At 47.6% G+C, this 15,376-nt stretch overlaps 1 protein-coding gene and 1 long non-coding RNA gene across 2 annotated transcripts in view; both read left to right on the plus strand.

Annotated features, from left to right (window-relative positions):
- LOC140120796 (uncharacterized) overlaps positions 1–15,376 on the plus strand; it is a 36,924-nt gene that overhangs the window by 11,400 nt on the left and 10,148 nt on the right. Inside the window, exons 4-9 of the mRNA XM_072139738.1 lie at positions 1,535–1,632; positions 2,052–2,109; positions 2,561–3,525; positions 13,059–13,143; positions 14,622–14,719; positions 15,003–15,060. Coding sequence (XP_071995839.1) covers positions 1,535–1,632; positions 2,052–2,109; positions 2,561–3,525; positions 13,059–13,143; positions 14,622–14,719; positions 15,003–15,060 — 1,362 coding nt within the window. The remainder of the gene's footprint in view (positions 1–1,534; positions 1,633–2,051; positions 2,110–2,560; positions 3,526–13,058; positions 13,144–14,621; positions 14,720–15,002; positions 15,061–15,376) is intronic.
- On the plus strand, positions 304–1,284 carry LOC140120905 (uncharacterized). Its single transcript, XR_011853994.1, has 3 exons — positions 304–387; positions 822–968; positions 1,081–1,284. It is a non-coding gene; the product is annotated as an uncharacterized lncRNA (long non-coding RNA).

The following is a 15,376-nucleotide window of genomic DNA, read 5'->3' on the forward strand; positions in this document are numbered from 1 at the left end:
AATAATTTCCCATCCGGATAAATAAAGTTTTGATCTTCTCTAAATCCAACCTTTTTTTTTATTTTTTGGGAAGAAAAAAAAGTAAATTTTGGATTGAGATTTTCTTCTCCCGCTCTTGTGTCGTCCTAGAAGGAAACTCGGAGAAGCCCTGGCACCTCTGTGTGCACGAGAACCTGTACTAATGCTGACGTTATTTATACCACAGGACCTGCGATGATGTCATGGTCATGTGATCAGCTGAGGGGAGGGGCAAAGTGGAGATTTCTCGCCCGTTTAGCACTTCCTGTCATGTGACCAGGGCGATGTCATCCTAGGTCCTATAATCTATTGATCACATAGCATTGATGTTATTGTGGGTCCTGTAGCCACCAGGAGGTCCTTATGCAGGTCAGTTATGGTTGACAAGAGCCATAGTCATCAGCAAACCCACAAATTATTCCTGTCGGCGGTTCCCATGTTGTGACCGGTGACGTGTAACGTGTTATATCGTAGACTAACTACATCTTACAGAAAGTCATCCCAACATATTGCTCCCTATATACAGAACTCTACTAGAATTTGTCTCTACAATATCCGAACATTCATCTTATCGCACAGGATAGAAGCCTCCACATTGTGATAACAACAGACGATACAGAAGGTCCAGAAAGTGGAGGCTGAAACCTTCCTACAGATTGTAGCATCTTATGTGTTATAAACTAATCCCCTTCATTGTACGCTGTGAGATATCCTAATAATTCCCTGTATACGAGAGACTTTACTGCATGTAAGATGTTCCTCCAGATGTAATTCTGCTCTCAGTCCTATTTGTTTTCCTTCAGGTTCCTTATTTTTAGAACTTTCTCATGTTCTTATGAAAGATCATGGTCCTTCCCACCAGCGACCCAGCAGGAATGGAGCAGGACAGAACCACGGCTGCCCGGATCCTGGACCTCACCCTAGAGATCATCTACTGGATAACTGGAGAGGTGAGAGTCTCCCAGGACACGGCTCTTATCTCTAGGAATACAACAGGGAAATGACTGGAGAGGTGAAGGATTCTTAGGATCTATGTAGTGATCAGTGTCTCCCCATACACAGGATTACACAGTAGTGAAGAAGTCGTCTGGTGAGTGTGTGACCCCCCAGAGCCCCATCACCCAGCCTCCACCTCATTCACTGATACATGAGCAGAAGATCCTAGAACTTACCTCCAGGATCACTGAGCTGCTGAGCGGAGAGGTGAGCGCTGCCGGGAATGCTGGGACATTATATAATAACACAAGGGAGGGGTCCGGGTGATGACTGTGTCATTGTGTGTGTCAGGTTCCTATAAGATGTCAGGATGTGGCTGTCTATTTCTCCATGGAGGAGTGGGAGTATGTAGAAGGACACAAGGACCTGTACAAGGAGGTCATGATGGAGGACCACCAGCCCCTCACATCACCAGGTAAGAGGAGACCTTCCCTGATTGTAGAGGAGAGTCAGCGAGATTCCCCCATCATCTGCTCATCACATGTAGACAATGTATCAGTCACTGTGTTATTTCCTATAGATGGATCCAGTAGGAGAGATCCACCAGAGAGATGTCCCCGTCCTCCAGATTCCCAGGACTGGCCAGGAATAAAGCAGGAGGTCCCACCGGATCATCAAGTAGGAGAAGCTGAGATTTTATGCTAAACTTTCCCATGGTCATATATACTGAGAGTTACTAACTCAGGGGTGAGGTCATTTTCACACTTTAGTGCTGCTAAAATCAGGTCATGACAAAGGAGAATCATCTTAGGGTGGAAGACAGAAGGTTCCATCATCAGCACTGATGAGAGTTTCCTCTCCTGGAAAAGCTGAGATGATCCTGAATGATGTAAGATCTGGTATTGATGGTCACATCTTTCCACTTCCAGATCTGACTAGTGGCGGAACCATCGATATTGATACAATACTTGGGTTAATGTTGATGTTTTGTGGCCATTTGAGGAAAACCTTCATCATCGGGGTCTTCTACAAGTTTTATGGCTTTACTTGCATGTAAGATGAATTATTTTCTTATCTGTAATGTGTGATTTTTGCAGGAAAGTGAAAGTGGGTCGACGAGTGAATTCCTAAACCCCTCATCGGTGTCAGTGAATGGTAAGGGCTTTGTATTAAAGGGGTTGTCCCACAAACCAAATTAGGTCCTATCCACAGATCTTGAGAACGAGAGGTCCGATGGGGTCCTAGTTGGATTTCTCGTCGCTCTCGGAGATTAATGCATGATCGTTCTGCTCCATTCATCTCTATGGAGCTGACGTAGATCGCCTGGGACCCCATCAGACCCCTCGTTCTCGTAATCACTGAGATCCCCACTGATCAGCAAGTTAGGGCCTGTCCTGTGGATAGGGTCTAACTTGGTTTGTAGGACGACCCCTTTAATCCTGTTAAATCTTGATAAATGCGTTGATCTTTTATTCGTTAATTAATAATTCATGAAGCATTTTTTAGTTTTTTAGCATTTAGCTCATATCGCACCTATATTTTGCTTAAGTTTTTGGGCATAACTTTTTGTATTGGGGGGAAAAAAACATTTTGTTACTTTTCCCAGGTGAATATAAGATGAGCGATGTCCCCGGTGAGAAGCCGTATTCATGCTCACAATGTGGCAAATTGTTTGGCAAGAAACAAAATCTGGAGAAGCATCTAAGAAGCCACACGGGGGAGAAGCCATTTTCCTGTTCGGAGTGTGGGAAATGTTTCAGTCAGAAACAGAACCTTGGGAAGCATCTGCGAATTCACACGGGGGAGAAGCCGTTCTCGTGCTTACAGTGTGGACAGTGTTTTAATCACAAGGCAGTTTTCTTTAACCATTTGAAAACTCACGAAGGGGAGAAACTATTTCCGTGTCTAAAATGCGGGAAGTGTTTCGACAATGAATCGATTCTCGTTCACCATCAAAAAATTCACAAAGAAGCAAAAACCTACGTCTGCCCTGAATGTGGGAAGTGTTTTACGCAGAAATCAAATCTGATGGGTCATCTACGAATTCACACGGGAGAGAAGCCCTTTGCATGTTCCGAATGCGGGAAACGGTTTAGCAAGAAATCCTATCTCATGGACCATCTAAGAATGCACACGGGAGAGAAACCCTTCTCATGCTCTGTATGTGGGAAAGGTTTCAGCCAGAAGTCCTATATCGTGAAGCACCTGAGGATCCACACCGGGGAGAAGCCTTTCGCATGTTCAGAATGTGGGAAATATTTTAGGCAGAAATCTGCTCTTGTTAAACATCAGAGAACTCACACAAGGGAGAATTCCTTTAAATGCCCCGATTGTGGGAAATGTTTTAATCAGAAAACACATCTTGTGGAACATCTGAGAATTCACACAGAGGAGAAGCCGTTTTCATGTTCAGAATGTGGGAAATATTTTGGCAAGAAATCGGTTCTAATGGAACATGTAAAAACCCACAGTGGGGAGAAGCCATATTGGTGTTCAGAATGTGGAAAATGTTTCAGCCAAAAGTCAAATCTGGTGAAGCATCAAAGAACTCACACAGAAGAGGCGCCATGTTGATTTTAAGAATTTGGGACCTGTTTTAGACAACATAGAGCTCAACATACAGACATTTTTTGTAAAAATGTGGGTCCTAATTGTGTGTCTTCCAGTGTGTCTTCATGACCGGGGTCATGATAGTATGGAGAGTAGTCAGGAGCGTTCACCACTGTACCCAGAGTAGAGTTGCCATCTTTTAAACTAAAAAGTACCGGCTAGGCAGGGGGTTAGGACGAAAGGCGTCAGAAGGGATCGTTCAGCCTCCACCATTCAGATCTGACTTGAAAGGGTTGTCAGACATTAATAAAAACTGTGAAGAAAAAAGAAACCTATACTTCCGGTGGCCTGGCACGCCCCCACCCTTCTCCTGTCCCAACATCTGCTACAGGCGTTGTCGGAGCGCAGCTGATGCGCCACTGTAGACTGGCATGGCCATGGCAGCGATGGACACTGGGAGCGGCGGGATAGGTAAGTATGGGTTTATTTTTTTGTCACAGCCCATCGGTAAGGTTTTTATTAATGTCGGACAAACCCTTTAATGACAGATTGTATCTTTAGTCTTTCATGGTTTTATGATATAGTAAAAAAAACAAGAATATGAACGAGAAAGAACAGAAGTCAGCAGCGGTGCTCCGCGTGAGCCCGTTGTGCAGGCTCAGTCGTGACGTGCATCGCTCTCCGTTATTGTATCGAGTGAATAGATTCCACTTCAGATTTCTGTTTGTCTGAGTTTTTAATTAAATACATTCTCATATGCACAAGTTCATGGTCATCACCAGAAACTGAACATCACCCATATAGAGGTCTCCAGTAGGACATCACCCATATAGAGTCCTCCAGTAGGACATCACCCACATAGAGGTCTCCAGTAGGACATCACCCACCTAGAGATCTCCAGTAGGACATCACCCACATAGAGGTCTCTAGTAGGACATCACCCATATAGAGGTCTCCAGTAGGACATCACCCACATAGAGGTCTCCAGTAGGACATCACCCACATAGAGGTCTCCAGTAGGACATCACCCATATAGAGTCCTCCAGTAGGACATCACCCACATAGAGGTCTCCAGTAGGACATCACCCACCTAGAGATCTCCAGTAGGACATCACCCACATAGAGGTCTCTAGTAGGACATCACCCATATAGAGGTCTCCAGTAGGACATCACCCACATAGAGGTCTCCAGTAGGACATCACCCACATAGAGGTCTCCAGTAGGACATCACCAACAGAGAGGTCTCCAGTGGGACATCTCCCACATAGTGGTCTCCAGTAGGACATGACCCATATAGAGGTCTCCAGTAGGACATCACCCACATAGAGGTCTCCAGTAGGACATCACCCATATAGAGGTCTCCAGTAGGACATCACCCATATAGAGGTCTCCAGTAGGACATCACCCACATAGAGGTCTCCAGTAGGACATCACCCATATAGAGGTCTCCAGTAGGACATCACCCATATAGAGGTCTCCAGTAGGACATCACCCATATAGAGGTCTCCAGTAGGACATCACCCACATAGAGGTCTCCAGTAGGACATCACCCATATAGAGGTCTCCAGTAGGACATCACTCATATAGAGGTCTCCAGTAGGACATCACCCATATATAGGTCTCCAGTAGGACATCACCCACATAGAGGTCTCCAGTAGGACATCACCCATATAGAGGTCTCCAGTAGGACATCACCCACATAGAGGTCTCCAGTAGGACATCACCCACATAGAGGTCTCCAGTAGGACATCACCAACATAGAGGTCTCCAGTAGGACATCACCCATATAGAGGTCTCCAGTAGGACATCACCAACATAGAGTCCTTCAGTAGGACATCACTAACATAGAGTCCTTCAGTAGGACATCACCCACATAGAGGTCTCCAGTAGGACATCACCCACATAGAGGTCTCCAGTAGGACATCACCCACATAGAGGTCTCCAGTAGGACATCACCAACATAGAGTCCTTCAGTAGGACATCACCCACATAGAGGTGTCCAGTAGGACATCACCAACATAGAGTCCTTCAGTAGGACATCACCCACATAGAGGTCTCCAGTAGGACATCACCCACATAGAGGTCCTTCAGTAGGACATCACCCACATAGAGGTCTCCAGTAGGACATCACCCACCTAGAGGTCTCCAGTAGGACATCACCCACCTAGAGGTCTCCAGTAGGACATCACACACCTAGAGGTCTCCAGTAGGACATCACCCACATAGAGGCCTCCAGTAGGACATCACCCACCTAGAGATCTCCAGTAGGACATCACCCACCTAGAGATCTCCAGTAGGACATCACCCATATAGAGTCCTCCAGTAGGACATCACCCACATAGAGGTCTCCAGTAGGACATCACCCACCTAGAGATCTCCAGTAGGACATCATCCACATAGAGGTCTCTAGTAGGACATCACCCATATAGAGGTCTCCAGTAGGACATCACCCACATAGAGGTCTCCAGTAGGACATCACCCACATAGAGGTCTCCAGTAGGACATCACCAACATAGAGGTCTCCAGTGGGACATCTCCCACATAGTGGTCTCCAGTAGGACATGACCCACAGAGAGGTCTCCAGTAGGACATCACCCACATAGAGGTCTCCAGTAGGACATCACCCATATAGAGGTCTCCAGTAGGACATCACCCATATAGAGGTCTCCAGTAGGACATCACTCACATAGAGGTCTCCAGTAGGACATCACCCACATAGAGGTCTCCAGTAGGACATCACCCACATAGAGGTCTCCAGTAGGACATCACCAATATATAGGTCTCCAGTAGGACATCACCCACATAGAGGTCTCCAGTAGGACATCACCCATATAGAGGTCTCCAGTAGGACATCACCAATATATAGGTCTCCAGTAGGACATCACCCACATAGAGGTCTCCAGTAGGACATCACCCACATAGAGGTCTCCAGTAGGACATCACCCATATAGAGGTCTCCAGTAGGACATCACCCATATAGAGGTCTCCAGTAGGACATCACCCATATATAGGTCTCCAGTAGGACATCACCCACATAGAGGTCTCCAGTAGGACATCACCCATATAGAGGTCTCCAGTAGGACATCACCCACATAGAGGTCTCCAGTAGGACATCACCCACATAGAGGTCTCCAGTAGGACATCACCAACATAGAGGTCTCCAGTAGGACATCACCCATATAGAGGTCTCCAGTAGGACATCACCAACATAGAGTCCTTCAGTAGGACATCACTAACATAGAGTCCTTCAGTAGGACATCACCCACATAGAGGTCTCCAGTAGGACATCACCCACATAGAGGTCTCCAGTAGGACATCACCCACATAGAGGTCTCCAGTAGGACATCACCAACATAGAGTCCTTCAGTAGGACATCACCCACATAGAGGTCTCCAGTAGGACATCACCAACATAGAGTCCTTCAGTAGGACATCACCCACATAGAGGTCTCCAGTAGGACATCACCCACATAGAGGTCCTTCAGTAGGACATCACCCACATAGAGGTCTCCAGTAGGACATCACCCACATAGAGGTCTCCAGTAGGACATCACCCACCTAGAGGTCTCCAGTAGGACATCACACACCTAGAGGTCTCCAGTAGGACATCACCCACATAGAGGCCTCCAGTAGGACATCACCCACCTAGAGATCTCCAGTAGGACATCACCCACCTAGAGATCTCCAGTAGGACATCACCCATATAGAGTCCTCCAGTAGGACATCACCCACATAGAGGTCTCCAGTAGGACATCACCCACCTAGAGATCTCCAGTAGGACATCACCCACATAGAGGTCTCCAGTAGGACATCAACCACATAGAGGCCTCCAGTAGGACATCACCCACATAGAGGTCTCCAGTAGGACATCACCCACATAGATGTCTCCAGTAGGACATCACCCACATAGAGGTCTCCAGTAGGACATCACCCACATAGAGGTCTCCAGTAGGACATCACCCACATAGAGGTCTCCAGTAGGACATCACCCACATAGAGGTCTCCAGTAGGACATCACCCACATAGAGGTCTCCAGTAGGACATCACCCACATAGAGGTCTCCAGTAGGATATCACCAAAATAGAGGTCTCCAGTAGGACATCACCCACCTAGAGGTCTCCAGTAGGACATCACCCACCTAGAGGTCTCCAGTAGGACATCACCCACATAGAGGTCTCCAGTAGGATATCACCCACCTAGAGGTCTCCAGTAGGACATCACCCACCTAGAGGTCTCCAGTAGGACATCACCCACATAGAGGTCTCCAGTAGGACATAACCCACATAGAGGTCTCCAGTAGGACATCACCCACATAGAGGTCTCCAGTAGGGCATCACCCACATAGAGGTATCCAGTAGGACATCACCCACATAGAGGTCTCCAGTAAGACTTCATTCACATAGAGATCTCCAGTAGAAAATCAACCACATAGAGGTCTCCAGTAGGACATCACCCACATAGAGGTCTCCAATAGGACATCACCTACATAGAGGTCTCCAGTAGGACATCACCCACATAGAGGTCTCCAGTAGGACATCACCCACCTAGAGGTCTCCAGTAGGACATCACCCACCTAGAGGTCTCCAGTAGGACATCACCCACCTAGAGGTCTCCAGTAGGACATCACCCACATAGAGGTCTCCAGTAGGACATCACCCACATAGAGGTCTCCAGTAGGACATCACCAACATAGAGGTCTCCAGTAGGACATCACCCACCTAGAGGTCTCCAGTAGGACATCACCCACATAGAGGTCTCCAGTAGGACATCACCCACATAGAGGTCTCCAGTAGGACATCACCCACATAGAGGTCTCCAGTAAGACTTCATTCACATAGAGATCTCCAGTAGAAAATCAACCACCTAGAGGCCTCCAGTAGGACATCACCAACAGTTTAGCAATGGAAAGATTGGAATATTGTGGCACCATTCTTACTTCCCATGGTTGTTCTGGTTTGCTGTAAGTACAAATTGTCACGTGAAAAGTAGTTATGTGTAAGGATACGTTTTTTGAGGATTACCACAGAATCAGAGTCAGGCCTTTGAACCATCATGGCGGGATATTTGAATATGAGGATTCCACAACCATGGTGGCCAGGTTGCTTCCTGCAGTGCCCCTCTGGCTCACACATGAGATGATGGGTTGACTTAACCAATGGTCAAAAAGACACAAAGAACAAATAATCTTTTAGCCTGTTAAATTTATCAACTGAGAATTTTTATATGCTGAAGTTTTCCTTTTGTTCCATTTCCAAAGGACAGGAGATAACATTATGATTGTTGCGGTGGTCTCACTCCTGGGACCCCTATGATCACAAAATTGAGGGTCATGTTCTCACTGATGAATGGAGCGGCAGGTTGAGCTTGAGTCCTCACACTCAATTAAAATATCCATAGAGGTGCCAGAAAAAATCCTCTTCAATTCATGGGTTTTGGAGCAGTTTTCAAAATGAAATACTGTATATACTCGAGTATAAGCCGAGTTTTTCAGCACAAAAAATGTGCTGAAAAATTCTAACTCGGCTTATACTCAAGTCTATTTAAAATAAAATGTACTCACCTCCCAACGCCCACTCCCCCCCCTCCCCCCCCCAGGAGGTCCTATACTGTCCATCGATGTTCTGGCTCCGGCTCCCTCTCTCCGTGCGGTGCTGTCGCTCGAGCTGTGACATCAGCAGATCGCTAACATTCTAGTGTGTGCGCCGCACGGAAAGAGCAACAACACCACATGGGAGTGAGAGCCAGAACATCGATGGACAGAAGAGGACCTCCCCGGGGAGGGAGGGCATCGGAGGGTGAGTACACTCTTTTTTTTCTTATGGGCTGGGCATTCCTCATGTGGGGCTGTATACTGGGGGATGCAGGCTGTATACTAGGGACAGGGGGCTGCAGGCTGTATACTAGGGACAGGGGGCTGCAGGCTGTATACTAGGGAAAGGGGGGCTGCTGAATGTATACTGGGGGGCAAGGGGATGCAGTCTGTACACTGGGGGGCAAGGGTTGCAGATTATATATTCAGGGTGCAGGGTCTGCAGGCTGTATACTGGGGGGCATGCACTGGCTGGTTGTATACTCGAGTCAATCATTTTTTCCAGTTTTTCGTTTTAAAATTAGGTACCTCGGCTTATATTCGGGTCGGCTTATACACGAGTATATACAGTAATCCACTCCAAAAAACTAGGTTTGAAGATACTTTTGGAGATCCACCCATGACAGGCCAGACTTACTAGCTTCCATTGGGTACACATAAAGAGAAATATGAATATACACTGGGGAAAATAAGTATCTGATACACTGCAATTGTCCAGGTTTTCCCAGTAACTTCGACTATGAATCTAACAAAATTAAGAAAAATATATTGTTTGATTATTAAATAATTCATTAGCTTTACAGATCTTCTCCAGCTCATCTTCACTAAGTCCCCTTGAGTTTCTCCAAAGATTTCTGATTGGGTTCTGGAGACCGACTCGAAGACTCCAGGACCTTGAAATTCTTCATACAGAGGGAGCTGCCGCTTAATTGCCCTGGCTTTGTGTTTCGGGTCATTGTCATACTGGAAGACCCAGCCACGACCCATCTTCAAAGCTTGTATTGGGGAATTTAGGTTGTTGGCCGAAATCTTGTAATGCATGGATGGCTCCATCCATCCTTTCTTCAATATGATGCAGTTGTCCTGTCCCCTTTGCTGAATATCCTCCCCTCCCCCCCCCCCCCCCCCGCAAAGTCTGATGTATCCACCCCCAGGCCTCATGACTGGGACGGTGTTCTTAGGGTTGTTCACATCCTCCATCTTCCTCCAAACCCAGCAAGTGGTGTTGATACTAAAAAGTTCTATTTTGGTCTCATCTGACCCCATGACCTTCTCCCAAGCCTCCACTGGATCATCAAGATGGTCAGTGAGAAACTTCAAATGGGCCTGGACATGTGCTTCACGAGCAGGAGGAACCTGCACAATTATAATCCATGGCTGTGTAATTTGTTTCAGGTCAGTGACCAGGTCCTCCTGTGTAGTTTTGGGCTGATTCCTGACCTTTCTCAGAATTATCCTTACCCCATGAGGTGAGATCTTGCATGGAGACCCAGAATGAGGAAGACTGACAGTCATCTAGTGTTTCTTCAATTTTCTAATTGCACCAACAGTTGTTGTCTTCTCACCAAGCTGCTGCCTATTGTCATGTAGCCCATCCCAGTCTCCTGCCCCTGGTGTCCTAAGATGGCTCTTTGGTCTTGCCTACGGTGGAGAGGTTGGAGGGTGATTGTTTGAGTGTGTCGACTTGTGTCTATCATACAGGTAACAAGTTCAATCAGGTGTAATTAGTGCAGGTAATGAGGGCAGAAGATTAGGCGGAACAACTTAAGGGGGCGTCCACACGTTCAGTTTTTCAGATGCATTTTTTGATGCCCAAACCTGGAATCGACCACAATCGAGGTTGCATATGGAGACGCTTGTGATCGACATCCATGGACCCTTTGTGGCTCATTTACTAAGGGTCCGCGGACCGCGATTCCGTCGGGTTTCCTAAATATTTCCATTTTGCGCCGAATTGCCCCGGGTTTTTGGCGCACAAGATTGGATTGTGGCACATCGGCGCCGGCTTGCATGCGACAGAAATCGGGGGGGGGGGGGCGGGCCGCCGAACAATGACAGACTGACAAACCGCAAAATTTAAACAAGGAATTGTGTCGCAAGATCAAGCACTGACATGCACCAGGAAGAAACAACACATGCAGGAAATTGGACGCACAACCTTAGTGAATCACGGCAGACCCGAATCCTCGACAGACAACGCACCGCGGGATCGCGACAGGACCGGCTAAGTAAATCTGTCCGATATGGTTTCATGGAAAAGCACATGCGATCAGCTGTGGCCCGACCCCCGGACGCTAGTGCAACGTGTGAATGCGCCCTTAATGACTGCAGTAAAAACCCGTCATTAAGGGGTTAATGCCACACAATAATTGCTGTTAAAAATATAAAACAAAATGGAAATATTTTTGTTTCTTTTACCCCCCCTTACGATGTTGTTATTATTTCTATAGCGCCATCATATTCTGCAGCTCCATAGATATACACACAAAATAAGACACTACAAAACACAAACATGGTCAGACGAAAGGATAATAATGAGGACCCTGCTCACAAGAGCTTACAATCTATCAACTATAAAATGTATACAACACATCATATGTTTCCCCACAAGGTGACAATAGAAAATATAACCCATTCTTCACAAAACGAGCCCTCGTGTAACTGCATCGAAGGAAAAATAAGAAACTGTTAGCAGAGACCTGTGATGATGTCATGGTCATGTGATCAGCATTATGAGGGGAGGAGTAAACAACATCATGTGACCAGGGTGATGTCATCGAAGGTCCTATAACGTTTCTACCATCTATCTCATGTACGTAACTGATCGTAGGGGTGGGGGGGTTCGGTGTGCAGTTCACTGACTGCTGAGGGTAAGTCTGTTTGTAAGAAGCCATCTACTGGCTACAGTGTGGGGGGGACTGTGACTACTGGCTACTGTGAGGGGAGCACTGTGACTACTGGCTACTGTGAGGGGAGCACTGTGACTACTGGCTACTGTGAGGGGAGCACTGTGACTACTGGCTACTGTGAGGGGAGCACTGTGACTACTGGCTACAGTGTGGGGGGGCACTGTGACTACTGGCTACAGTGTGGGGGGCACTGTGACTACTGGCTACAGTGTGGGGGGCACTGTGACTACTGGCTACAGTGTGGGGGGCACTGTGACTACTGGCTACAGTGTGGGGGGCACTGTGACTACTGGCTACAGTGTGGGGGGCACTGTGACTACTGGCTACAGTGTGGGGGGCACTGTGACTACTGGCTACAGTGTGGGGGGCACTGTGACTACTGGCTACAGTGTGGGGGGCAGAAGGCTCTACATATTGTACCATTATTCCAGAGATGCAGAACATACGACACATACAAGTTTACACGTTTCAAACTCTTTCCAAGTTCTTAATCATAAGGTGGATACATAATGGGCTTTTGACTACAAACATGTAGGATTCTCAGAACTTGGGTAGATTCTCGCAACATATGTTCGCAGGGCTACATACAGCCATGGGCTGGAGAGGAGAAGGGTGTGAGCGCCGTAAAATATCCTAAATTTCCCCATGCACAGTCACGGTGCGGTGAGACATGTGCGCATCACACAGTGACCGTGCACCATAGACATCCATGGGGACTGATATGCGGCTGCGTATGATGCGCCTACATATCGGCCCCCATTCTGTTCTTGTAAATGAGCCGTTAAGGTGGAGATCATTATCTTCCCGTACATTACAGTGCAGAAGTCGTTTGGTAAATCTGTGACACCCCTGGAGAGAGGACCCAGAGCCCCATCACCCAGCCTCCACCTCATTCACTGATACATGAGCAGAAGATCCTAGAACTTACCTCCAGGATCACTGAGCTGCTGAGCGGAGAGGTGAGCGCTGCCGGGAATGCTGGGACATTATATAATAACACAAGGGAGGGGTCCGGGTGATGACTGTGTCATTGTGTGTGTCAGGTTCCGGTAAAAGATCCAGTTTTCCATGGAGGAGTGGAAATATTTAGAAGAAAACAAAAACATCATGCTGATGGATCCCCAGCTCCTCACATCGTTAGGTAAAAGACCTCCTTCAGGAGGGAACAGTTCTGAGAATTGGCTAATCTGCCTCCAACATCTGCTCATTACATGTAAACAATGGGGCATATTTACTCACCGGTTCTGCGGAGTTCACAGAAAGTGCATTGTCCGTGTATAATGTGCTGTGCGGGGAGTCACTAAGATCCTGCACCCGATATCCTGCATGTGTCGCTTCCCCACTCAGGTCCCCGGAGTTCACCTTCTTCCTGGTGCATGTAAGTGCATTGTCCGTGTATAATGCGCTGTGCGGGGAGTCACTAAGATCCTGTGCCCGATATCCTGCATGTGTCGCTTCCCCGCTCAGGTCCCCGGAGTTCACCCTCTTCTTCCTGGTGCATGTAAGTGCATTGTCCGTGTATAATGTGCTGTGCGGGGAGTCACTAAGATCCTGTGCCTGATATCCTGCATGTGTCGCTTCCCCGCTCAGGTCCCCGGAGTTCACCTTCTTCTTCCTGGTGCATGTAAGTGCATTGTCCGTGTATAATGTCCTGTGCGGGGAGTCACTAAGATCCTGCACCCGATATCCTGCATGTGTCGCTTCCCTGCTCAGGTCCCCGGAGTTCACCTTCTTCTTCCCGGTGCATGTAAGTGCATTGTCCGTGTATAATGTGCTGTGCGGGGAGTCACTAAGATCCTGCGCCCGATATCCTGCATGTGTCGCTTCCCCGCTCAGGTCCCTGGAGTTCACCTTCTTCTTCCTGGTGCATGTAAGTGCATTGTCTGTGTATAATGCGCTGTGCGGGGAGTCACTAAGATCCTGCCCCCGATATCCTGCATGTGTCGCTTCCCCGCTCAGGTTCCCGGAGTTCACCTTCTTCTTCCTGGTGCATGTAAGTGCATTGTCCGTGTATAATGCGCTGTGCGGGGAGTCACTAAGATCCTGCCCCCGATATCCTGCATGTGTCGCTTCCCCGCTCAGGTTCCCGGAGTTCACCTTCTTCTTCCTGGTGCATGTAAGTGCATTGTCCGTGTATAATGCGCTGTGCAGGGAGTCACTAAGATCGTGCGCCCGATATCCTGCATGTGTCACTTCCCCGCTCAGGTCCCCGGAGTTCACCTTCTTCTTCCTGGTGCATGTAAGTGCATTGTCCGTGTATAATGCGCTGTGCGGGGAGTCACTAAGATCCTGCCCCCGATATCCTGCATGTGTCGCTTCCCCGCTCAGGTCCCCGGAGTTCACCTTCTTCTTCCTGGTGCATGTAAGTGCATTGTCTTGCAACACAATTTGAAAGTTAAACCCCACAATCAGTCCGAATCAGTCGGATCGTCCGACAGCACGTCCCCAGATTCCTGACGCATGGAAGCAGCGCAGCTGCACCAAAATTTGATCACGTGCGACACAATCCCAGCGCAGAGACCTGTAATGTACCAGTCTTAGCTGGGCAAATCCTGAAAACTATGAAAAGTACGATCCACGACCCTTAGTAAGTAAGCCCCACTGTGTTACTTCCTATAGATGGATCCAGGAGGAGAGATCCACCAGAGAGATGTCCCCGTCCTCCAGATTCCCAGGACTGGCCCGGAATAAAGCAGGAGGTCCCACTCGATCATCAGGTAGGTAAAACTAGGATTGTAAGTTTTCCAGCAGAGGAATATGGACACATATAGAAGGTTCTTTGGGGTATATTTTCTTACTGCTTCACAGAACATTTAGTTCAGTCATGAATCCGGCCACTATCAAGGGCAAGTGACCTGAAGGAAGAACGTTCATTGTTAATTGTGTCTGGTCTTCCTTCACATTTTAAGGCAAATCGGTTCATGGCTTCTAGGTGTTGGTAGATAAACCGGAGTCCTTTATCTCTATTGTTCCTTTATCTGTACTGCCTTATTCTTCCAGGAACGTGACAGTGGATCGACAACTGGACTTCAATATTCCATATCCGTGACAATGAAGGGTAAGAAGTAAAGACATCTGATCATCCCACATGGGACAAACTATGACTGATGAATGACTAGGTCAAAGCTTCTCTAAAATGGCAGATCTTATGGAGTATTCTGGTATATAGCAATCAGGCGCGGGTTAAGGCTGCCATGGGTCTTGGGCTGCATGAATATTATTATGAATTCACTTTCTACATATGGTCCTAGAATGAGGTTCTTGGGGGGGGGATGGAGGATTTATGTGTCCCTTCTTCCTGCTTTCAATCTGTGCTTTCAGGATCTTTGGAGGACCTTCCATGTACAAGGATTTCATGGGTAAAGGTCCTTCTC

Source organism: Engystomops pustulosus, chromosome 3, assembly GCF_040894005.1.
Source record: "Engystomops pustulosus chromosome 3, aEngPut4.maternal, whole genome shotgun sequence".
NCBI classification, from domain to species: Eukaryota; Metazoa; Chordata; class Amphibia; order Anura; family Leptodactylidae; genus Engystomops; species Engystomops pustulosus.